Source organism: Bombina bombina, chromosome 3 (genome assembly GCF_027579735.1).
Source record: "Bombina bombina isolate aBomBom1 chromosome 3, aBomBom1.pri, whole genome shotgun sequence".
Classification (NCBI taxonomy): domain Eukaryota; kingdom Metazoa; phylum Chordata; class Amphibia; order Anura; family Bombinatoridae; genus Bombina; species Bombina bombina.
The window spans coordinates 288,975,975-289,001,375 of NC_069501.1; the positions used below are offsets into that span (position 1 = coordinate 288,975,975).

The 25,401-nt window shown below is 41.5% G+C and overlaps 1 protein-coding gene across 3 annotated transcripts in view; it reads left to right on the plus strand.

Moving 5' to 3' along the window:
* The window catches only part of RNF43 (ring finger protein 43), a 137,913-nt gene that overhangs the window by 86,117 nt on the left and 26,395 nt on the right, over nucleotides 1-25,401 (plus strand). For all 3 annotated transcript variants that reach the window (XM_053706350.1, XM_053706351.1, XM_053706352.1), the window contains 2 exons: nucleotides 4,648-4,750; nucleotides 5,954-7,024. In XM_053706350.1, the coding sequence (XP_053562325.1) occupies nucleotides 4,648-4,750; nucleotides 5,954-7,024 (1,174 nt within the window). The remainder of the gene's footprint in view (nucleotides 1-4,647; nucleotides 4,751-5,953; nucleotides 7,025-25,401) is intronic.

Below are 25,401 nucleotides of genomic sequence, written 5' to 3' on the forward strand. Positions count from 1 at the left end.
TTCTACGCTGGCTAAGTGTAATACTATCCCTCTGGAGGATAGTTCTTCTTTTAGAGAGCCTATGGATAAGAAAATGGAAACTTTTCTTAGGAAGATGGGGGTTTTATTTCAACCGGTGGCAGCTGTAGCCGCGGTTGCAGGAGTAGCTACCTACTGGTGCGACACTCTGTCGGAGCTCATTGAGGTGGAGACTCCCCTCAAGGATATTCTGGAGAGAATTAAAGCTCTGAGAATTGCTAACTCCTTCATCTGTGATGCGAATATGCAGATTATTGGCCTAAATTCAAAGGCTTTTGGCTTTGCGGTCCTAGCACGCCGGGCTCTCTGGTTGAAGTCTTGGTCTGCGGATATGACTTCTAAATCCAGGCTCCTTTCTCTTCCTTTCAAGGGGAAGATTTTATTCGGTCCATGGATGGACTCTATTATTTCTACGGTTACCGGAGGGAAGGGTGCCTTCCTACCGCAGGATAAGAGGAATATGCCTAAGGGACGACTATTGTCTAGTTTTCGTTCTGACAAGTCACAACGACAGTAATCCTTATCCAAGTCTGATCAGCCCAAGAGTACTTGGAAGCCGGCTCAGTCCTGGAATAAGTCCAGACTAAGAAGCCCGCCGAGACTGTCTCTTTTTTCAGAGGCTTGGTTCCAGGATGTACATGATAATTGGGTCCTGGAGGTTGTATCTCAGGGATACACGATAGGATTCAAATCTCAATCGCACAGGGGCAGATTCCTACTCTCCAGACTGTTTACAAGACCAGAAAAGAGGACTGCCTTTTTAGGTAGTTTACAAGATCTCTCCTCTCTAGGAGTAATTGTCCCGGTACCTACAGCAGAAAGAGGTTTGGGGTTTTATTCAAACCTTTTCGTGGTTCCAAGAAAGGAGGGAGCGTATCGTCCAATTCTGGACTTAAAGTGCCTAAACAAGTTTCTGAGTGTTCACGCTTTCAAGATGGAGACAATAAGGTCAATCCTTCCTCTTGTTCAGGAAGGACAGTTTATGACCACCATAGACCTGAAGGATGCATACCTTCACATTCCGATACACAGGGAACATTTTCAGTTCCTGAGGTTTGCCTTTCTGGACCAGCACTTCCAGTTCATCCAGCACTTATATATATAGGATATTTTCGAAGCTTCTGGGGGCTCTTCTAGCCGTTGCCAGAACACATCCCAGTTTATCAGATTCCAGTCAGACAATATAACCTTGACTGCTATATCAACCATCAGGGGGGGAACGAGAAGTCCCTTGACGATGAGAGAAGTATCTCGGATACTAGAGTGGGCACAGACTCACAGATGTACGCTGTCGGCGATCCACATTCCGGGTGTGGACAACTGGGAAGGCGACTTCCTCAGCAGGCAATCCTTTCACCCAGGGGAATGGTCTCTCATCCCGAGGTGTTTGCAGAGATATGCAGCGAGTGGGGGATGCCGGAGATAGATCTCATGGCATCCCGCCTCAATACCAAGCTACCCAGGTATGGTTCGAGGTTGAGGGATCCTCAGGCAGAACTGATAGATGCCCTATCAGTTCCATGGAGTTTTAGGCTCGTATATCTTTTTCCTCCATTACTGCTTCTCCCTCGTATGGTTGCTTGAATCAAGCAGGAGCAGGCATTAGTGATTCTGATTGCTCCATCGTGGCCGCGAAGGACGTGGTTTGCGGATCCGGTGGGGATGTCCTCATCTCCTCAGTGGAAGTTACCTTGTCTGCTGATACAGGGTCCCTTCGTTCATCAAAATCTAGATTCTCTGAGACTGACTGCATAGAGATTGAACGCTTAATCTTAGCCAAGAGAGGGTTTTCTGAGAGTGTTATTAACACTCTGGTTCAAGCTTGTAAGCCAGTTACCCGTCGTAGCTACCATAAAGTGTGGAGGACTTACTTGTACTGGTGTGAAGAGCGTGGCTTTTCCTGGCATAAGGTTAAGGTTGCCAGAATTTTATTCTTTCTCCAGGATGGACTGGAGAAGGGTCTATCTGCTAGTTCCCTGAAGGGACAGTTATCGGCCCTGTCGGTGTTACTGCACAAGAGATTGGCTGAGCTTCCATATGTGCAGTCCTTTGTTAAGGCTCTGACTAGGATCAGACCTGTGTTTAGATCTGGGGCTCCGCCTTGGAGCCTCAATCTTGTTCTTAGTGTTTTGCATCAGGCTCTGTTTGAGCCTATGCATATTGTTGACATTAAATTGTTATCTTGGAAGGTTCTTTTTTTGTTGGCTATTGCCTCTGCGCGCAGAGTTTCTGATATTTCTGCTTTGCAATGTGACCCCCCCTTATCTTGTTTTCAATGCTGATAAGGCATTGGTTTTACGTACTAAATTAGGGTTCCTCCCTAAGGTGGTGTTGGATCCTAACATTAATCAAGAAATTCCTTCTTTAGTGAAGGAACGCTTGCTTCAAAATCTAAATGTGGTTCGTGCCTTGAAGTTCTGTCTTTAGGCTACTAAGGAATTCAGACAATTTTCCTCTTCGTCATCTTTATGAGGAAGCGTAAGGGGCAGAAGGCTACTATGACTTCCCTATCTTTCTGTTTGAGGAGTGTCATCCGCTTAGCTTATGAAACAGCGGGGCGACAGCCTTCTGAGAGGATAACGGCTCATTCCACTAGAGCAGTGGCTTCCTCCTTTTTAAGAATGAAGCCTCTATGGATCAGATTTGTAAGGTTGCTACCTGGTCCTCCTTACACACTTTTTCAAAATTTTACAAGTTTGATGTGTTTGCATCAGCTGAAGCAGCGTTCTGGAGAAAAGTTTTGCAGGCTGTGGTGCCCTCAGAATAGGGTCTGCCTCTATTTTTGTTACCTCCCGTTATTCCTTCAGTGTCTTCTGGAGCTTGGGTATAGTTTTCCCAACAGTAAAGAAATAAGTCGTGGACTCTCCCTGCCTTATGGAAGGAAAACATAATTTATGCTTACCAGATAAATTCCTTTCCTTCTTGGCAGGGAGAGTCCACGACCACGCTCGTAATTTACTTTTGTTGAGTGGCTCCTTTTTTATATTTTTCTTCTGGCACCTTTATACCTTGATGTTTCTCCTACTTTTTCTTGTTTCCTCGGCAGAATGACTGAGGGATAGGAGAAGTGGGAGGGATATTTAAACCTTTGGCTGGGGTGTCTTTGCCTCCTCCCGGTGGCCAGGTATTGTATTTCCCAACAGTATGGAATGAAGTTGTGGACTCTCCCCGCCAGGAAGGAAAGGAATTTATCTGGTAAGCATACATTATGTTTTTCTGTGGAAAAAGTAACCGCATTTGTTTAGATGTGAAATCATGTTACAGTTTCAAACACATAACCTTTGGTTTATAATACTAGTGCATTAACCCCTGAGCTATGGATGGCAGACTTCTTATCTCAACTTTTTACTCACCATAATCTGTATTGAGATTGGTTTGGGTATCATTTCATTCTTCAAGTGGGTTATATGTGCAATGAAGAATACAGGATAAGGAAGGGTAAATAATAGAAGGGGTGTCCTGGAAGTATTTTATTGAGCAGGAATGTCTGACACCCCTCTAGAACATTAATACTAACATCATTAGTTGCAAATCTTGTTTTATGTCCCCTTTATGCCTGTCGAAAGATGCTTGAGTACATTGCAAAAAATCTAAAACGTAAATGATAGATATCAACAAACGTGCAGCAACTGAGTAATACAACTGGTACGACATCTAATGTGTGTATGTTAAATTACCATTAAATATAGTATAATTGCCTTAGCAGCAAATGTACAATAAAAAACTATTCAATAACACTTACTCTGAATTTAAAATAAACAGTAGATTTTTTTTTTTCTGACAAATTTCAACTTTTGCTTACATTTCCTAACTCTTGTATCATGTGACAGCCATCAGCTAATCACAAAATGCATATCCGTATACATTGTGTACTCTCGCACATGCTCAGTAGGATCCGGTGCTTCAGAAAGGGTAAATACACAAAGACCACACAATTTGTTAATGAAAGAAAATTAGAAAGTTGTTTAAAATTGCTGTTCTATCTGAATCATTAAAGTTTATTTTTGACTTTTGTGGTCCTTTTAGTACCTGTTATATGAACGCAATATGCGAGTATATTTGAAGTAAAACACTTGATTTCTAAGATTGATAGATACTTGGCAGATGCGTATTAATATCTGTAAATAAATCCTGCAAGTTGTACACAAATGCAACTTGTAGTCACGTCCCTTTATTTATTTACTATGTACTCAGTCAGGGATGGTGAAACTTTTTTTGAGATTGTGCACCTGAATTAGTGATAACCTAAAAATTCTTTGCCCGTTTTATTTTTTTATTTAATAGGATTGAAGAAATATTAAAATGATTCCATCTTTTAAAGCCATTATAAATACCAAAAATGTAAGCTAAATTGCTGATACACAGCATGGATTAATACTAATAAATATTTTATTAAACCCCTGCAGTTGCAGCCAATCAAATCAAGCAGTATAGTGGGAGCCAGAGGCAAATATATTATGGTTCCACCTTGGCTTTGCAGGCCATATCTTTGCCATCTCTTTCCTAAGTTATCATCATTTATTTGTAGAGCGTCAACCGGATTCACAGTTATAATTAATCTCCTTTCCTTTTTATTTATTGATTTATAAACCCAGTTTAGCTTTTGAATTGCGTTTTGTTTTTGTTTAGGTGTTGCGGATTTTGCCTTGCTGTCACGAGTATCATCTGGATTGTGTGGATCCGTGGTTGAGGCAACATCACACATGTCCTCTCTGCATGTATAACATATTAGGTAAGCATACTAGAATTATTTGCTCTGGTCTTGCGGACTACATGGAGGATATCATATTCTGTCAGACTGACATATTACTAATTAAAGTGACAGTAAATCCTAGCATTTCTGAAACGCTAGGATTTACCATTGGAACAAATAAAGGGGACTCTCAGTCATGAAGTATAAAATACTTCATGCTAAAAGCTCCTTTATTTGTTTGCAGCTTTCGCCACACTGAGCTGCTAAGGCAGCCCATGGCAGAATGCGATTTGGCTGAGAGGTGACGTTTTCCACCTCTTAGCCAATAGCCGTGCGGGAAATCTGTCGCTAGTCGGCGCCAAGCCAGATTTTCCGCACGGCTATTGGCTAAGAGGTGGAAAACGTTTTGCTGTGGGCTGCCTTAGCAGCTCAGTGCGGCGAATGCTTCAAACAAATAAAGGAGCTTTTAGCATGAAGTATTTTATACTTTATGACTGAAAGTCCCCTTTATTTGTTCCAATGGTAAATCCTAGCATTTCAGAAACGCTAGGATTTATCATCACTTTAATTGGTAGAGTGAAGATCCATGTGATATATGAAGATTAAAAGGATATTGTAATGCAAATACAACATGCCCTAATTTGTTAGCATGTGTCATTTTTGATGACTCACTCTAGATTACTATGTGAAAGGGGTTAAAATACAAATGCCAGGGGCCCCACAAGCATTATAGCTGCCATTCCTGATTGGCACATTGGCCATTTTCTGATCAAGCAAAAATATAAAAAAATGCTGCCAGCTAAATTTCAATCTTCAACTAGGTCCTTAATTATGATTAAGGGCCTAGTTTAACCCTGAAATGTCATTTGCTTTGTTTTGACCCAATGTTAAATATATGAATGTAGCCGCTGGATTTGTTATATTTTTGTTACATTATGGGAATTGGCTATCACAATGCAAGTCTGGCAGTGTATCGTTTTGAAGCTTTGACATTTCCTAATTTTAACAGCTTTATCAATTTACCTGTTTATTTAACTTTCCTTTGAGTCAAACAAATAATAAGTTGGTGTCAGTAATGTAAATATTACATGTGCTAATAAATTACTTTAACATTTAAAATTCCATTTAATTGCATTATTGTTTTAAAAATATGTTATAAGTCCTGTATGCATGAAGGCAAATATGTGAAATTAGTGTAACAATAGTCATTATTTTTATTATTGTTTCCTGTTTTTATACTAGAGAGCGAAACGCCATCACGTGCCTCTGCTACCAGGCCTCCCTCGCAGATTCAGTTGCTAAGGCGATACCCAGGCACTGCACAATTTCAGCACCACTTTATGCCTAATGGATCATCATTGGCATACCCACCCCCTAACAATAACATCTATGTATCCCACTCGCCTTATTACCTGGGAAATGGACCTTTCTGTGAACTCCCAGAGCCTTTGGCTACACGAATTCGCACTCAACGGCGTGCACAACAGGCTGTAATAGGCCCTAGCACCTCTCAATTCTGTCAGGTGTCTAGCGGATATCTGCCTGATGATCCTGGAAGTGACAGTAGCTCAGGTCCCTGTCATGGCTCTTCCAGCGAGAACTGTACAGATGTCAGTCTACGCTGCCTGCAAGGCTCCTCTTCTTCTTCTTGCCACAGCTCCAGGAGCAACCAGGGGGATTCATCCCCCCCAGCACTTGTGCCACTTCTTCTACCTCATGGAGAACTCCCAGGATTTAATACTAATGTGCCAACCCAGGGATTCCATGCCAGTCATGTTCATTTCCACCAACACAGGCATCACCACTACCCAAGAAATCAATCCCACTCTAATCCTCCAAGAGCCAAGCGGAAGCCCAGGACTCCTAGAGGGGAGTCGAGACTAGACCCTGGGTGCAACAGGGAGCACAGAGCTGCACATGGTAGTAGTGGAGAATCCAGAACTCTTCTGACTCGCAGAGAGCACAGGACTTCAAAGCCTTACCATGACCCGCGGACTAACAAGGAGACTGTGAGACACAGTCAGCCCACACCTCGGTTCTATTCTCATGTACAGGAAACTAAGGATCCTGACATTCCATCTACCAATAGAGGGCCAAGGACTGAAGCTGCAAGCAGGAGTAATCGAAGGAAACGGTCTGCCCTTCCTCCATCACACAACCTTCGTCACTGCTGTCCTTCCCAGGGAGGACATTTGTGTGAAAGAACACAGCCTGCATGGGCAGAAGGGGTCAGATTAGTCCACCCGAGAGCAAAGACACATCGAGAAAACACAGCAATGATGCACCTTTATCATCCGCCGCATCACAATCAGGGTAAGCCTAACATGAGCACAAGAACTGATTACAAACATTTACTAGTTAAAGGGACAGTAAACACCATGAGGTTTTTTATATAAAATGCAATATATGTTAGTTATTTATTCTCTGCCCTTTTAATGTAATTTAGTTTTCAAAATGTTTGATTTTCTAATTCTCAAAGCTGGAAATGCACCCTGCAGACCTTTCAAGGCTAACCTTACTACATACCTTTACCTAATTGGCTTTAACAAGTAAGAACTGCAAAACAATGTACTTAATGCTAGCAATATGGCCGTGGCTATCCTTGTTGTTTGCAGACTCAAGCCTGAATTGGTTCCTCCAAATAAAGTAAGTTGTGGGTGTGTTATGGCTATTGCAGTTAAAGGGACAGACTCAGTCAAGTCCAAAATAAACTTTTAAGATTCAAATAGTGCATGTAATTTGAAACTTTCCAATTTACTTTTATCACCAATTTTGCTTTGTTTTCTTGGTATTCTTAGTTAAAAGCTAAACCTAGGACACTCATATGCTGATTTCTTAGATCTTGAAGGCCGCCTCTAATCTGAGTGCATTTTGACAGTTTTTCACACTAGAGGGTGTTAGTTCATGTGTGTCATATAGATAACATTGAGCTCATGCATGTAAAGTTACCTAAGAGTTGGCACTGATTGGCTAAAATGCAAGTCTGTCAGAAAAACTGAAATATGGGGGCAGTTTGCAGAGGCTTAGATACAAGGTAATCACAGAGGTAAAAAGTATATTAATATAACTTGGTTATGCAAAACAGGGGAATTGGTAATAAAGGGATTATCTATCTTTTAAACAACAAAAAATCTGGTGTTGACTGTCCCTTTAACACAATGTTAAATTGCTTTAAAATGTTTAGACTTGGCTGATATGCTATTCTATTGAAACACGACAGGCTCACCTTGTTCATCTTTATATTTATTATATTATTTATGTTTATATTATAAAAGGGAGACATAAAGATAATCATTTTTTACATATTATAGATACTTAGTTACTATAAAGCCTGTTAAGCATATTTAGCTGATCCCTTTGTTGTTAACAATAAGTGGCAAATACAATATGCATCTTCACTGACTAACCAATCCCTGTGTAGCATGTTGCAAGGTAAATGTACTAACAATTTTAGTATGCAAATGATAATATGCAACCCAACATCTCTGGGGGCAGTAAAAATAAACTCAATTTTTAAAAGCTAGATTTCAAAAAATGTGGACAAAAAAAAAACCATGCACATTGTTTACACTTTATTTTTTTATGCTTTGCATTATAATAAATTAAAGGGCCATAATACCCAAATGTTTAAACACTTGAAAGTGATGCAGCATAGCTGTAAAAAGCTGACTAGAAAATATCACCTGAACATCTCTATGTAAAAAAGAAAGATATTTTACCTCAAAAGTTCCTCAGTAGCCACCTCCCATTGTAAAGGATTTCTAAGCAGCATTTTAGTGTGTCTGTCCCGGGACAACTGAAAGGATGAGCATCGTGAACTCTCATATTATTTCACCAATCAGGTAAAGGAAGCTTACTATGAAATCTCATGAGAGTTAAGTCAAATCTCATGAGATCACAGTAAGAGTTCATGACCTCAGCACTGCTGATGCTGATTGGCTGCTGTTCATTTCTTCATTTTTTTTATTTTTACCTGCAGCTGGGAGCAGGTGAAGTATAACTTTTCACACAGAACTTACTCTGCTGAGCTGAGGAAGTTGTGAGGTAAAATATCTTCCTTTTTTACATAGAGATGCTCAGGTTATATTTTCCTGTCAGCTTTTTACAGTTATACTGCATCAGTTTCAAGTGATTTAGCATATGAGTATTATGTCCCTTTCATTAAGATTGTGGTGTTGTTTAATTTTAATTAGTTAAACATGTTATGGAGAGATTCAATGTTGCAATTTAGCACAAATGCTTGTGACATGTTGTGTAATATTCACCATAAGAAATCTGGGATATTTTTTTTTACACTTATCCCAAATCATTTTGAGATTCTGGTCTAAGTACTGTGATTCCAAAGGGTGCCAATTTTTGCAGTTATGTATTTGAAGTATTGGCATATATTTCACCTATTGGGATTTAATCACAAGCCTTTCCACAGATGTCGCAGGGACTTGTCCTTTGCCGCCTCCTGTTGGTTTGTCAATATACTCCTATGACAGATCCCCTGCTGTCATGTTTCAGCACTGGTTTTGGCTTCCTACTGGTTTCCTCCAGTAGCAGAGTGCCTATTATTAGTACTTGTTGGTGTATTGTTATATATATTTATTATATATGTATATGACCTTGGGGCAGTTACATATTATTTAGGTAATTCCCCTTTATTTCTCTTGTTTAGTGTGTTCAGTCCACGGGTCATCCATTACTTATGGGATATATTCTCCTTCCCAACAGGAAGTTGCAAGAGGATCACCCAAGCAAAGCTGCTATATAGCTCCTCCCCTCACATTTCATACCCAGTCATTCTCTTGCAAGTCTCAACAAAGGAGGTTGTGAGAGGAGATAGGAGTTTTTTACTTAATTATTCTTCAATCAAAAGTTTATTATTTTAAAATGGCACAGGAGTGTGCTGTTTTTTTCTCTCAGGCAGTATTTAGAAGAAGAATCTGCCTGCGTTTTCTATGATCTTAGCAGACGTAACTAAGATCCACTGGCTGTTCTCGCACATTCTGAGGAGTGGGGTAACTTCAGAAAAGGGAATAGCATGCGGGGTCCCCCGCAAATGAGGTATGTGCAGTAAAATATTTTCTAGGAATGGAATTGACTAAGAAAACACTGCTGTTACCCATATGATGTAAGTACAGCCTTTAATGCAGTAGTAGCGACTGGTATCAGGCTGATAAATGTATGCGCAGTTGAGTTATTTTCTAGGGACTAGAATTTGACTGAGAAAATACTGTTAATACTGAAATAAATGTATGAGCATTAACTGCAGTAGAAGCGACTGGTAGCAGGCTTAGTGATAACTTTGCATAACACTGGAAAAGTTGTTTTTAAAATGTTTACTGGCATGTTATTCGTTTTGTGAGGTACTTTGGTGATAAATCTTTTTGGGCATGATTTTTTTCCATATGGCTAACGTTTATTTCTGCATAGAAACCGTTGTAACAGGTCTCCCACTGTTGTAATATGAGTGGGAGGGGCCTTTTTTTAGCGCCTTGTTGCGCAGTTAAAATTCTAGCACAGTCTTCCTGCTTCTTCCTCCTTGATCCAGGACGTCTCCAGAGAGCTCAGGGGTCTTCAAAATTCATTTTTGAGGGAGGTAATCAGTCACAGCAGACCTGTGACAGTGTGTTTGACTGTGATAAAAGCGTTAAATCTGAAATTGATTATCCGTTTTTTGGGTATTGAGGGGTTAATCATCCGTTTGCTAGTGGGTGCAATCCTCTGCTAAATTCATACATTTACTGTTAAATTTGTTGGCTATAACTGAATTAGTTCATTGTTATTTCAACTGTGACAGTTTTTTTTGTGTTTTTAAAAGCGCTGAAGCGTTTTTTTCTATTGCTTGTAAATTTATTGAAAGATTTTTTCCAAGCTTGCTAGCCTTCATTGCTAGTCTGTTTAAACATGTCTGATACAGATGAATCTGCTTGTTCATTATGTTTAAAAGCCAATGTGGAGCCCAATAGAAATATGTGTACCAATTGTATTGATGTTACTTTAAATAAAAGTCAGTCTTTACCGGTAAAGAAATTATCGCCAGACAACGAGGGGGAAGTTATGCCGCCTAACTCTCCTCACGTGTCAGTACCTTCGCCTCCCGCTCAGGAGGTGCGTGAGATTGTGGCGCCAAGTACATCAAGGCCCTTACAAATCACTTTGATATGGCTAATGTTATGAAAGAAGTATTATCTAATTTGTCTGAGTTAAGAGGCAAGCGCGATAGCTCTGGGTTAAGGACAGAGCGCGCCGATGATACGAGAGCCATGTCCGATACTGCGTCACAATTTGCAGAACATGAGGACGGAGAGCTTCATTCTGTGGGTGACGGATCTGATCCGGGGAGACCGGATTCAGAAATTTTAAATTTAAGCTTGAGAACCTCCGTGTATTGCTAGGGGAGGTGTTAGCGGCTCTGAATGATTGCGACACGGTTGCAATCTCAGAGAAATGATGTAGGCTGGATAAATACTATGCGGTGCCGGTGTGTACTGACGTTTTTCCTATACCTAAAAGGCTTACAGAGATTATTAGCAAGGTGTGGGATAGACCCGGTGTGCCCTTTTCCCCTCCTCCGATATTTAGAAAAATGTCCCTAAGGTGGAGGGAGCAGTTTCTACTTTAGCCAAGCGTACCACTATCCCGGTGGAGGATAGCTGTGCTTTCTCAGATCCAATGGATAAAAAATTAGAAGGTTACCTTAAGAAAATGATTGTTCAACAAAGTTTTATATTACAGCCCCTTGCATGCATTGCGCCCGTCACTGCTGCAGCGGCATTCTGGTTTGAGTCTCTGGAAGAGGCTATTCGCACAGCACCATTGGATGAGATTATGAGCAAGCTTAGAGCCCTTAAGCTAGCTAATGCATTTATTTCGGATGCCGTTGTGCATTTAACCAAACTAACGGCTAAGAACTCCGGATTCGCCATCCAGGCGCGCAGAGCGCTATGGCTTAAATCCTGGTCAGCAGATGTAACTTCTAAATCTAAATTGCTTAATATTCCTTTCAAAGGGCAAACCTTATTCGGGCCCAGCTTGAAAGAAATTATTGCTGACATTACTGGAGGTAAGGGTCACACCCTTCCTCAGGACAGGGCCAAATCACGGGCCAAACAGTCTAATTTTCGTGCCTTTCGTAATTTCAAGGCAGGAGCAGCATCAACTTCCTCCGCTCCAAAACAGGAAGGGACTGCTAATCGTTACAGACAGGGTTGGAAAGGCAACCAGTCCTGGAACAAGGGCAAGCAGGCCAGAAAACCTACTTCTGCCCCTAAGACAGCATGAAGAAAGGGCCCCCTATCCGGAAATAGATCTAGTGGGGGGCAGACTTTCTCTCTTCGCCCAGGCTTGGGCAAGAGATGTCCAGGATCCAGTGATGTGCAGTCATTAGAGGCAGGTGAGGCAGTGCTTCACCTCTCATATGGGCAAAAATAAATATTTTATTTTATTGGCTTTAAAAAAATAAAAAAATTGCTATTTTTTTTTCCCCAGCATTTTTTTTTCCCCAGCATTTTTTTTTTTCACAGCTACATGTTGTGCAATGGAGAGGCACAAGCAGGTCTGCCCACCATTACACAACATGCTGCGCCATCTACTGGATGAAAGTGGTTAAGATCATTACATGGCCCATTATCTGCTTATTTGAGGCAGTCCCATTTGGGCTGACCCAATCCAGTGAGAGGCATTAGTAAGTGGAATTTAGGGTTGGGGCTGGATGTTAAATCATATAAAACAAAACAAAAACGGAAAAAAACCAACTTTCATTTATTTTGTTGCTGTCCTGTGAAGTGGACAGCTTTGCTAAAGTGAAAAAGAGAGTTCTGTTCTTCCCCTCTAAGTGCAGTGGAATGTTCCACTGTCACTTCCTGAATCCTCACAGAGCAGGAAAGGGAGAGAGGCAGAGAGAACAGTGTTTCAACCACATTTTATTGTAGTAAGTGCTGCAGCTGTAGATTTTACTGAAATGGATTCTGTTAGTGAAAATGATAATTTAATGAATGTGGTTTAGTGTTTTTGTTGAATTGTGTTCAGATACAGCTCATTAACAGGGGGGACAGTAAGTGAGCATAACCCAATACTTACAGGAAGTCAAAGGGTCAATTCAAATTTAAATCCATAATTTAAAACCCAGAGTTTGAAGTTAAGTGTGCAGTGTCCACATTATTTAAATTAAAGTTTTTGACATTGAATATTGCTAAGCCTCCCTTTTTCATGGTTATTTGATTTAATTAGGTACAAACTCCATATATGTTATGTCTGTTCAGTCAGAGGATGCAGTATCTATTTTTATTTTTCTCTGTGTCTCCATTTATTTAAAGACTGATGTTAACTTGTAATTCACAAATCAATTGAAAGCTGTTGCATTGTGTTTTTAATATGTGCTGCTTTTATACAAGTTTATATTAATAAAAGGAGATAATGAGTCATTTAAAAAATATATGTAATTATTGCAGTTAAATGTTTTTAGAAATAATGCCACTGTAAAGTAACTGGTTAAACACATAGTCAAAGGGAGACATTTAAAATTAAACTTTCATGATTGAGGTAGAGCATGCTATTTTAATAGACTTTTCTAGTTATTTATATTTTGAGAATTAGCATCAACTGTTACTGGCCCCATGTCAGCAAATCAAATTAGTTTTTGAAAGGAACATGAAAGTCATAATTACATTTCCATCATTCAGATAGAAATTGCACAAAAAAAAAAAACTTTCTATTTTACTTTTATTATTATGTACTTCATTCTTTTGGTATCCTTTGGTGTCCTTTGTTGAAGAGCATACCTAAGTGGGATGTGCACGTGCATATGAACACCATATTGCAGCAGCTGTGTTGGCAGTATTGATAACTTTGTGTAAAACTTGTATGGTAAATTATTTCTATTTTTACAATACAGTAGTGAGTAGAGAAGAGATTGTGTATCGTTCTAATTGCTTAGTAACTGGCACTGTGCCACAGAATTGTGTGAGTGTGTATGTGAGCAGAGTGTGTGTGGGTGTCAGTGAGCAGAGTATGTGTGCTTTATTCTCCAGGTAATCAATACATTTCCGATGAGCTGGTGCTTTAGTGCAGTGTTTCTCAATAATGGTCCTCAAGTACCCCCAACAGGCCAGGTTTTCATTATAGCCAAATCAGTGCACAGGTGAAGTAATCAGCTGATCAGTAACTCAGTGGTTACTAACTTGCTCTCACCCATCACCTGATTATGTCACCTGTGCACTGGTTCAGCTATCATTTAAACCTGCCCTGTTGGGGGTACTTGCGGCCCTCTGTACATGTGTTTCTCCTGCGTATCATATCTAGTGCCTCACCAGCCTCTGACCTCACTGCACATCACTGCCAGGCGTTTTTTGTATGTATTTATTTATTTTTCTTTTTTTGTTTAATCTTTGCTTCTTTTTTTTTTTTCTTTTTTTTTATTTTTATTTTTATTTTTAAATATTTTTCTGGAAAATAAAACAAACATACAAGTGTAACAGGAAATTCCAGACATCAGAAAACAAAACAGAAAATTTGCGATAGCAGGCTATCATCTCCTCCTTATTACAATTATAATTTTTATGTTTCTGTTTTAAGCAAGTAGTAAACAATAAATGAAAAAAAAAAAAAAAAATTCAAAAAGGAAAAGAAACCAAACCCCCCCCCCCCCCCACACCAGAGAAGAGGGGGGGGGCCCAATGCTTAGTTCCAATTTGGAAATTCATTTCTAGCAATCGCATTATTTAATGTTTCTGACTCTCTAAAAGGGTATATTAGCCTCTTCTGTTCTGTTTCCGGAAAGGCCTGAATAAATCTCTTCCACTTGTCAAGAAAGCGTTTAATCTGAGTTTCAGAATTAACTGTTGTATCAAATTGCTCCACTATCAATTGTCCCTTAATTTTATTAATACATTCTATTAGGCTGGGGGCTTTCGTGGACTTCCAATGTTTCAAGATTAGGGATCTCCCTATTAGTATTGCTGTATTTACAAATTTAAAATTAATCTGCCGTCTGGGAGTTTGAAACATAAAAATAATATCCTCTTTTTCTATTTTGATATTTTTCCCATTGATCCTGTTCAGCCAGAAATTCAGCTTACCCCAGAATTTCTGAATCTTTGGACAGGACCATAAACAATGTGTCAAATCCGCAAATGGGAAACTGCATCTAGCACATTTATTTTCGGCATTTTTATCCCATTTTGCTTTTACAGCAGGTGTAATATAAATCTTATTTATCACTTTCATTTGGGACTCTCTCCAACCTATGGATAGTGTTGCTTTGTCTACCAAATTGAAACTTTTTTGTAGCCTTTCTATTGGCTGTCGCCAACTTGCTGCCAAAGCCCCTATTCTTGTTGTTTCTTGAAACTTTTTTATTATCTTATACCAAAAAGAGAATAGTTTCCTTGACTATATAGATTCAATACCATATTCATCTTTTCGCCTAAGCTATCTTGCATAGATTCTTTATTAAGAGTTTCTAAAAAATGCCGTATTTGCAAATAAGCATAAAATTCATTATTAGGGATTCCAAACTCCCTTCTTAAATAATGAAATGTTCTACAGGCTTTAGTTTCCCTGTCTTGCAATTGTTGTAAGTAGATTAGGCCCTTCCTCTTCCATCTATGAAAGACCTTCGACTCTATTGCTGGTATAAAATTGGGGTTCCCCACTATTGTCAGATACTTTGAATATTCTGGGCTAACTCGTAGTAATTTCAACAGTTTATGCCATGCAGCAATTATATTCTTAATGGTGGATAGCTTTTTAACTTTATCTGGTAATTTCCCTTTATGATGTAGCAGAGCCTTTAAGCCATATGGGGCCACTAAAAATTCTTCTATATCATTTGTGGCGAAATAATTTGCCTCTGTTAACCATTCTAATGTGAATTTACCCATGCATATTAAGTTTTATATAGCTCTATATCTGGAAAAGCTAAGCCAGCCCCTGTTTTAAATAGTGACAAATTATGTAGTGCAATCGCTTTCCGTTTGTTGCCCCATAAAAATTTTAGACAGTCTCGTTTAAATGATACTAAGTCCTTACGATTGATAAATCTAGGTAAGTTTTGTAGTAAGTACAGAATTTTAGGGAATAGGATCATTTTAATTAGATTTATTTTGCCTGACAGGGTCAATGGAAATTTAGCCCAGCTGGCCATATCCTTAGACAATTTTGCCCAGATTTGGGGGTAGTTTAGTGTATACCAATTTTCGGGGTCTCTGGACAGTGTAATGGGCGTTGGAGATCATATCTCAGGGATACCTTCTGGACTTCAAGACTTCTCCTCCACAAGGGAGATTTCATCTGTCAAGGTTATCAACAAACCTAATAAAGAGAGAGGCATTTCTACGATGTGTACAAGACCTCTTAGTAATGGGAGTGATCCACCCAGTTCCGCGGACGGAACAAGGGCAAGGTTTTTACTCAAATCTGTTTGTGGTTCCCAAAAAAGAGGGAACGTTCAGACCAATCTTAGACCTAAAGATCTTAAACAAGTTCCTAAGGGTTCCATCGTTCAAAATGGAAACTATTCGAACCATCCTACCCATGATCCAAGAGGGTCAGTATATGACCACAGTGGACTTAAAGGATGCCTACCTTCACATACCGATTCACAAAGATCATTATCGGTACCTAAGGTTTGCCTTTCTAGACAGGCATTACCAGTTTGTAGCTCTTCCCTTCGGGTTAGCTACGGCCCCGAGAATTTTTACAAAGGTTCTGGGCTCGCTTCTGGCGGTACTAAGACCGCGAGGCATAGCGGTGGCTCCGTACCTAGACGACATTCTGATACAAGCGTCAAGTTTTCAAAATGCAAAGTCTCATACAGAGATAGTTCTAGCATTTCTGAGGTCGCATGGGTGGAAAGTAAACATGGAAAAGAGTTCTCTGTTACCACTCACAAGGGTTCCCTTCCTAGGGACTCTTATAGATTCTGTAGAGATGAAGATTTACCTGACGGAGTCCAGGTTATCAAAAATCCTAAATGCTTGCCGTGTCCTTCATTCCATTCCAAGCCCATCAGTAGCTCAGTGCATGGAAGTAATCGGCTTAATGGTCGCGGCAATGGACATAGTGCCATTTGCGCGCCTGCATCTCAGACCGCTGCAACTATGCATGCTAAGTCAGTGGAATGGGGATTACTCAGATCTGTCCCCTTTACTAAATCTGGACCAGGAGGCCAGAGACTCTCTTTTCTGGTGGTTGTCAAGGGTTCATCTGTCCAAAGGAATGACTTTTCGCAGACCAGATTGGACAATTGTAACAACAGATGCCAGCCTACTAGGCTGGGGCGCAGTCTGGAACTCCCTGAAGGCTCAGGGATCGTGGACTCAGGAGGAGAAACTCCTCCCAATAAACATTCTGGAATTAAGAGCAATATTCAATGCTCTTCTAGCTTGGCCTCAGTTAGCAACACTGAGGTTCATCAGATTTCAGTCGGACAACATCACGACTGTGGCTTACATTAATCATCAAGGGGGAACCAGGAGTTCCCTAGCGATGTTGGAAGTCTCGAAGATAATTCGCTGGGCAGAGTCTCACTCTTGTCACCTGTCAGCGATCTACATCCCAGGCGTGGAGAACTGGGAGGCGGACTTTCTAAGTCGCCAGACCTTTCATCCGGGGGAGTGGGAACTTCACCCGGAGGTATTTGCTCAACTGATTCTTCGTTTGGGCGAACCGGAGCTGGATCTCATGGCATCTCGCCAGAACGCCAAGCTTCCTTGTTACGGATCCAGGTCCAGGGACCCGGGAGCGGTGCTGGTAGATGCACTAGCAGCCCCTTGGGTTTTCAACATGGCTTATGTGTTTCCACCTTTTCCGTTGCTACCTCGACTGATTGCCAGGATCAAACAGGAGAGAGCATCGGTGATGCAGACCTAGTGGACATGTCGTCCATCCACCATGGTCTCTGCCTCTGAGGCAGGACCTTCTAATTCAGGGTCCTTTCAACCATCCAAGCCTAATTTCTCTGAGGCTGACTGCATGGAGATTGAACGCTTGATTCTATCAAAGCGTGGTTTTTCGGAGTCGGTTATTGATACATTAATACAGGCTCGGAAACCTGTTACCAGAAAAATTTACCATAAGATATGGCGTAAATATTTATATTGGTGTGAATCCAAGAGTTACTCATGGAGTAAGGTTAGGATTCCTAGGATATTGGCTTTTCTACAAGAGGGTTTAGAAAAGGGTTTATCTGCTAGTTCATTAAAAGGACAGATTTCTGCTCTGTCTATTCTTTTACACAAACGTCTGGCGGAGAATCCAGACGTCCAGGCCTTTTGTCAGGCTTTGGCTAGGATTAAGCCTGTGTTTAAAACTGTTGCTCCTCCGTGGAGCTTAAACTTGGTTCTTAAAGTTCTTCAGGGTGTTCCGTTTGAACCCCTTCATTCCATTGATATTAAGCTTTTATCTTGGAAAGTTCTGTTTCTGATGGCTATTTCCTCGGCTCGAAGAGTCTCTGAGTTATCTGCCTTACATTGCGATTCTCCTTATCTGATTTTTCATTCAGACAAGGTAGTCCTGCGTACTAAACCTGGGTTTTTACCTAAGGTTGTTTCTAACAGGAATATCAATCAAGAGATTGTTGTTCCATCATTATGTCCTAATCCTTCTTCGAAGAAGGAACGTCTTTTGCATAATCTGGACGTAGTCCGTGCCCTGAAGTTCTACTTACAGGCAACTAAAGATTTTCGGCAAACTTCTTCTCTGTTTGTCGTTTATTCTGGACAGAGGAGAGGTCAAAAGGCTTCGGCCACCTCTCTCTCTTTTTGGCTTCGTAGCATAATACGTTTAGCCTATGAGACTGCTGGACTGCAGCCCCCTGAAAGAATTACAGCTCATTCCACTAGAGCTGTGGCTTCCACCTGGGCCTTTAAGAATGAGGCCTCTGTTGAACAGATTTGCAAGGCTGCAACTTGGTCTTCACTTCATACCTTTTCAAAATTTTACAAATTTGACACTTGCTTCTTCGGAGGCTGTTTTTGGGAGAAAGGTTCTACAGGCAGTGGTTCCTTCTGTTTAAATGTTCCTGCCTTGTCCCTCCCATCATCCGTGTACTTTAGCTTTGGTATTGGTATCCCATAAGTAATGGATGACCCGTGGACTGAACACACTTAACAAGAGAAAACATAATTTATGCTTACCTGATAAATTTATTTCTCTTGTAGTGTGTTCAGTCCACGGCCCGCCCTGTCTTTTTTTTTTTGAGGCAGTTCTAAATTTTAATTAAAACTCCAGTCACCACTGCACCCTATAGTTTCTCCTTTCTTGTCTTGTTTCGGTCGAATGACTGGATATGACATGTGAGGGGAGGAGCTATATAGCAACTATATATCCCATAAGTAATGGATGACCCGTGGACTGAACACACTACAAGAGAAATACATTTATCAGGTAAGCATTTTTTGCAGTACAGCGGTCGCTTGCTCTTTCTCTCCCCCTCTCTCTTGTTCTCCCTCTCTCCCCCTCTCTCTTGTTCTCTCTCTCTCACCCCTCCCTCTCTCTTCTCTCTCTCTCCCTCTCTTTTGCTCTCTCTCTCTCCCCCCTCTCTTTTGCGCTCTCTCTCTCTCCCCCCTCTCTTTTGCGCGCTCTCTCTCCCCCCTCTCTTTTGCGCGCTCTCTCTCCCCCCTCTCTTTTGCGCTCTCTCTCTCTCCCCCCTCTCTTTTGCTCTCTCTCTCTCTCCCCCTCCTCTTTTGCGCTCTCTCCCCCTCTCTTTTTTGCGCTCTCTCCCCCTCTCTTTTTTGCGCTCTCTCGTTCTCCCCCTCTTCTCTTGCTCTCTCTCCCCTTCCTCTTTTGCTCTCTCTCCCTCTCTCTTTTGCTCGTTCTCCCCCCCTCTCTTGCTCTCTCTCTCTCTCCCTATCTCTTGCTCTCTCTCTCCCTCTTTTGCTCACTCCCTCTCCCCCTTTCTTTCCTTTCTTTTGCGCTCTCTCCCCCTCTCTTTTGCCCTCTCTCCCCCTCTCTTTTGCCCTCTCTCCCCCTCTCTTTTGCCCTCTCTCCCCCTCTCTTTTGCCCTCTCTCTCCCTCTCTTTTGCGCTCTCTCTCCCTCTCTTTTGCGCTCTCTCCCCCTCTCTTTTGCGCTCTCTCCCCCTCTCTCTCTCTTCCCCCTCTCTTTTGTGCGCTCTCTCTCTCCCCCCTCTCTTTTGCGCGCTCTCTCTCTCCCCCTCCTCTTTTGCGCTCTCTCCCCCTCTCTTTTTTGCGCTCTCTCCCCCTCTTTTTTGCGCTCTCTCGTTCTCCCCCTCTTCTCTTGCTCTCTCTCCCCCTCCTCTTTTGCTCTCTCTCCCTCTCTCTTTTGCTCTTTCTCCCCCCCTCTCTTGCTCTCTCTCCCTCTCTCTTTTGCTCTTTCTCCCCCCCTCTCTTGCTCTCTCTCTCTCCCTCTCTCTTGCTCTCTCTCTCCCTCTTTTGCTCTCTCCCTCTCCCCCTTTCTTTCCTTTCTTTTGCGCTCTCTCCCCCTCTCTTTTGCGCTCTCTCCCCCTCTCTTTTGCGCTCTCTCCCCCTCTCTTTTGCGCTCTCTTGCCCTCTCTCCCCCTCTCTTTTGCCCTCTCTCCCCCTCTCTTTTGCCCTCTCTCCCCCTCTCTTTTGCCCTCTCTCCCGCCCTCTCTTTTGCGCTCTCTCCCCCTCTCTTTTGCGCTCTCTCCCCCTCTCTTTTGCGCTCTCTCTCCTCTCTTTTTGCGCTCTCTCCCCCCTCTCTTTTGCACGCTCTCTCTCTCTTCCCCCTCTCTTTTGTGCGCTCTCTCTCTCCCTCTCCTCTTTTGCTCTCTCTCGCCCTCTTATTTTGCGCTCTTTCTCTCTCCCTCTCTTTTGCACTCTCTCTCTCCCCCTCTCTTTTGCTCTCTCTCTCTCCCCCTTTCTTTCCTTTCTTTTGCTCTCTCCCCTCTCTTTTGCGCTCTCTCCCCTCTCTTTTGCGCTTTCTCCCCTCTCTTTTGCACTCTTTTGTGCTCTCTCTCTCCCCCTCTCTTTTGCTCTCTCTCCCCCCTCTTTTGCTCTCTCCCCCCCCCTCTTTTGCTCTCTCTCCCCCCTCTTTTGTTCTCTCTCCCCCCCCTCTTTTGTTCTCTCTCCCCCTCTCTTTTGTTCTCTCTCCCCCTCTCTTTTGTTCTCTCTCCCCCTCTCTTTTGTTCTCTCTCCCCCTCTCTTTTGTTCTCTCTCCCCCTCTTTTGTTCTCTCTACCCCTCTTTTGTTCTCTCTCCCCCTCTCTTTTTTGCTCTTTCTCTCCCCCTCTCTTGCGCTCTCCCCCTCTCTTGCGCTCTCTCTCCCCCTCTCTTTTGCTCTCTCTCCCCCCTCTCTTTTGCTCTCTCCCTCTCCCCCCCCCTCTTTTGCGCTCTCTCCCCCCTTTTCTTTCCTTTCTTTTGCGCTCTCTCCCCTCTCTTTTGCGCTCTCTCCCCTCTCTTTTGCGCTCTCTCCCCTCTTTTGCACTCTCTCTCTCCCCCTCTCTTTTGCTCTCTCTCTCCCTCTCGTTTGCTCTCTCTCTCCCCCTCTCGTTTGCTCTCTCTCTCCCCCTCTCGTTTGCTCTCTCTCTCCCCCTCTCGTTTGCTCTCTCTCTCCCCCTCTCGTTTGCTCTCTCTCTCTCCCCCTCTCGTTTGCTCTCTCTCTCTCCCCCTCTCGTTTGCTCTCTCTCTCCCCCTCTCGTTTGCTCTCTCTCCCCCCTCTCGTTTGCTCTCTCTCCCCCCTCTCGTTTGCGCTCTCTCCCCCCTCTCGTTTGCGCTCTCTCCCCCTCTCTCGTTTGCACTCTCTCCCCCCCTCTCGTTTGCACTCTCTCCCCCCTCTCGTTTGCACTCTCTCCCCCCTCTCGTTTGCGCTCTCTCCCCCCTCTCGTTTGCGCTCTCTCCCCCTCTCGTTTGCTCTCTCTCCCCACCTCTCTTTTGCGCTCTCTCTCCCCCTTCTCGTTTGCTCTCATTTCCCTCTCGTTTGCTCTCTCTCCCTTCTCTTTTGTCCGCGCATGACAGCTTTGGACAAACACACTTGTCCTTTCATATTATAGGATTTATAATTATGCTTCATGTCTTCACCCTCATACATTTTTGTAACGCTTAGCCGTTTTTTGCGCGCATATATTTTAAACGCACACTGGATATTTTTGCGCGCATACATTTTTGATGCACGCACGCTGGCTTTCAAGCTTGTGTGAGTCGGCGTAATGGCATTCGTTTTGTTGCGTTATTTTCTTTATATGCCCCCAGATTGACGTGTGCCTCCTCTCTTATGTATGCTCCTGTGTACTACTGCATCGCTGCTTTTATCATTTTTAAATTTGCACTTGATAAATTGACCCTTGGTCTGCTAATAAATGTTATTTGGTTCTGGTTTGGATTCTATTATCTTTAATTTGATGGAGGGTAAAGTAGCTTAGGACTAGAAGTCCAAGGGTAAATTTTAATCTCCTTATCATTTTTGTCCTTTTTGTCAGAACAGGGCACAGAAATCTGATTCCTTCACTGTGAAGCCGGTTCCTCTGATTCTGCCTGGAACCCAAGTTGTAAATGGAACAATTCTATCCAAGAAATCTACTCCCTTATCTCAGTATGCATAAAGGTACAGCCCTTGATACCAGAGACTGTTAGGGGGGGCAGGTTAATCTTTCAGGAAGCTTGGTTTCAGTCCGTTCTGGATCCCTGAGTTCTAAATAGTTTTCCAGTGTTATTGAATAGGTTTCAGAATGAGTCCTTCATAGGAAGGTTTTTTTCCGTCCTATTCTCTGTGAAATCCTGTGAAGGTTCAGGCCTTTTTTTTGTGTGTCAGTCTTGGATCTAGGCTTTATGGGAGTAATTGTTCTTGTTCCTTTAATGGGAATGGGGTTTTATTCTAACCTCTTCTTTATTCATTTAAAGGAAAGAGCTTTCAGACCAGTTCTAGATCTAAAGGTTTTGAATTAATTTTTCAAAGTTCCTACTTTCTAAATAGAGACTATTTGGACTTGTCTGCCTTTTGTTTTGTAAGGTCACTTTATGTCTACAATAGCTTAATGGGATGCTTATCTTGATGTTCCTATTCTCAAGGAACATCATCAGTTTCCTAGGTTTGCCTTTCTGGACTAGTATTTCCAGTTTGTTGCTCTACCATTTGGTCTGGGTAATACTACTAGATTTTTTTCCAAGATCCTGGGTACCCTTTTGTCTGCAATCAGAACTCAGGGTATTGCAGTGTTTCCTTTTCTGAAAGATATTGCCTAAACCTTTGGTTTTTCTTTTCCTTCTGTTGCCCTTTACATGGAGGTGTTAGATCTCTGGTTTATGGCTTTGAATGCTATTCCGTTTGTTTGCTTCCTCATGAGGCCTCTTCAGCTTTGTATGCTTCGGCAGTGATATAGGGATTTTATTCTGCTGTCTCAATGATTCATCTAGGTTTTAGAACAAGCCAGTCTCTGTTTTGGTGGCTGAATCATCAGCTTATAGGTTTTTTTTAGTTTCCTCAGGGGCAAGGTTTCCTATTTATGTTTTAGAACAATTTTCATTTTCCTTCAGAGTTGACCTCTGTTGGAAATGGGAGTCTTATCTCCAATTTCAGATAGACTATGTTTCAGAAGTAGCATATGTCAATCATCAAGGGTGAACTCTCAGTTCCCTAGTCATGAGAGTAGTATTGTGAATTCTTTCCTGGGCAGACGTCGGTTGTTAATTTCTGCTATTCATATTCTTGAGGTGAACAACTGGGAAACAGATTTCCTCAGTCATTAGTCCTTGCATCTAGGAAAGTGGTCTCTTCATCTGGATGTCTTTATCAGATAGTGGTTCTTTGGGGTCTCCCAGAGTTTGATCTGAAGGTCTCTCGGTTCAGTCTCTAACTTTCCAGGTACTATGTGAGGTCAATAGGTCCTCAAGCAGTGTTTGTAGATGCCCTGGTTGTTTTTGGTAATTTCGACTAGCTTATGTTTTTTCCATTTATGGTTCTTCTTCCCAGGGTGGTATCCTAAATCATGCCTAGAAGCTGTGAACTCAGTTGAAATACAATGCCTGTGTCTAAACACTAATAAGAGGGGTGGAGTTAGCTGCTCCAGGCAGCTTAGCTATGTACCCTGTAATTCATTTTGCTTATTTTTGAAAATTATTTTAAAATGCCAGCAATTTTTAAACATTTTTTAAATGTAAACTATTTTAAATTAATTAGCCCTTTTAGGATATGCACAGAATCTCAACCTGTTTTATGGCACTTTAAGATCTGTTTTTTCATACAGGTCTCAAATCTCTAAGCTTGATTGTATGGAGATAGAACAAATAAATATTTTTAAGCAGAGAGGGTTCTCCGATTCTGTTATTGAGACTCTGATACGGGTTTGTGAGCCTGTGTCCAGGAGGTTTTAATATAATGTTTGGAGGATCTTTATTTTCTGGTGTAAGAATCGTATTTCTTTTTTTTTTTTTTCTGGCATTCTTTTAGAATTCCTAGGATTTTGCAGTTTTTTGCAGGATTGTTTGGATAAGGGTTTATCTGCCAGTTCTTTTGAACTGTCAGATTTGAGCTCTTTCAGTTTTTTCCTTTTGAAAGATTGCTAATCTTTCATATATTCATAGTTTTGTTTAGGCTTTTGCTAGAGTTAAGCCTGTTGTTAAACTAATTTTCTCCTTCTTGGAGTCTTAAGGGTTTTGCAGGATACTTATTTTGACCCTATGCATATGGTTTGGTTTTGTTTGCCTATTTCTTCTGCTTAAAGAATTTGAGTTATCTGCTTTTTCACGTGATCTTATTTTTCTTGTTTTTTAAGGATAAGGCAGTTTTTAGGACTACATTTGTTTTCTTGCCTAGAGTTGTATCTTCTGACTGTATCAGAAGGGAACTTGTCCCTTCTTTGTGTCCTAATCCCTAAATTCTTCAGTTTTTTGCATATCTTGCATGTTGTTAGAGCGTTGAAGTATTATGTCAATGCTACTATAGTTTTCAGACCAATTTTTAGTTTGTTTGTGCTCTTTTCTGGTTACAGGAAAGAGCAGGAAGCTTCTGCCATTTCTTTGTCTTCTTGATTGAGACTTCTGATCGATGAGGCTTTTTTTGGAGACAGGGTAGCCTCCACCTTAAAGGATTACTGTTCATCCTACTAGTTCAGTTGCTATTCCTTGGCCTTATAGCAATGATGCTTCAGCTGTCTAACTTGGCAAGGTAGTTGTCTCAGGATGATTTTTTGCCTGTCGGTTATTTCTTTATTGTATGGTGTTGCCCTTTTTTTGGGGTTCTTTTGATGTTGTAGATTTAGTTTTTCAGTGAAAAAAGATATTTCTTAAAAATCACCCTTTATGTTTGTACTTGTCAACTCCATTGCTTGGGTATTAGTTCCCAGGAGTAATGTATTGTAGACTCTCACCACCTGTATTAATAAGGTAAGCATAAATTATTATTTCTTTCAATTTGTTTATTTCATGATGGTGAGTCCACGAGACCCCACCGTTCTTTTGGGGTTGGTTTATTTTTGAACACATCTTTTTTTTTAACTGTTACTATTTTTTTGCTCTAATTTCTTTTCCTACCTCTTTTGCTTGGCTAGACTGGGTGCCAGTGAGGTGGGAGGGGTTTTATAGAGTTCTTGAGTTTTGGGAATCGTTGCAACCTTCTAGTGGCAGGGAAGAGTAATTCCCACAAGTAATGCATCATAGACTCTCGCCACCATGAAAGAAAGAAATTTATCAGGCAAATAGAAATTATGTTCTTCGTAAGGAAATGTTTGTCCTAATAAATTAAACTGTTTTAATGTATTTGTTGTTTTAGTAAACTATTTTGCAAAATGA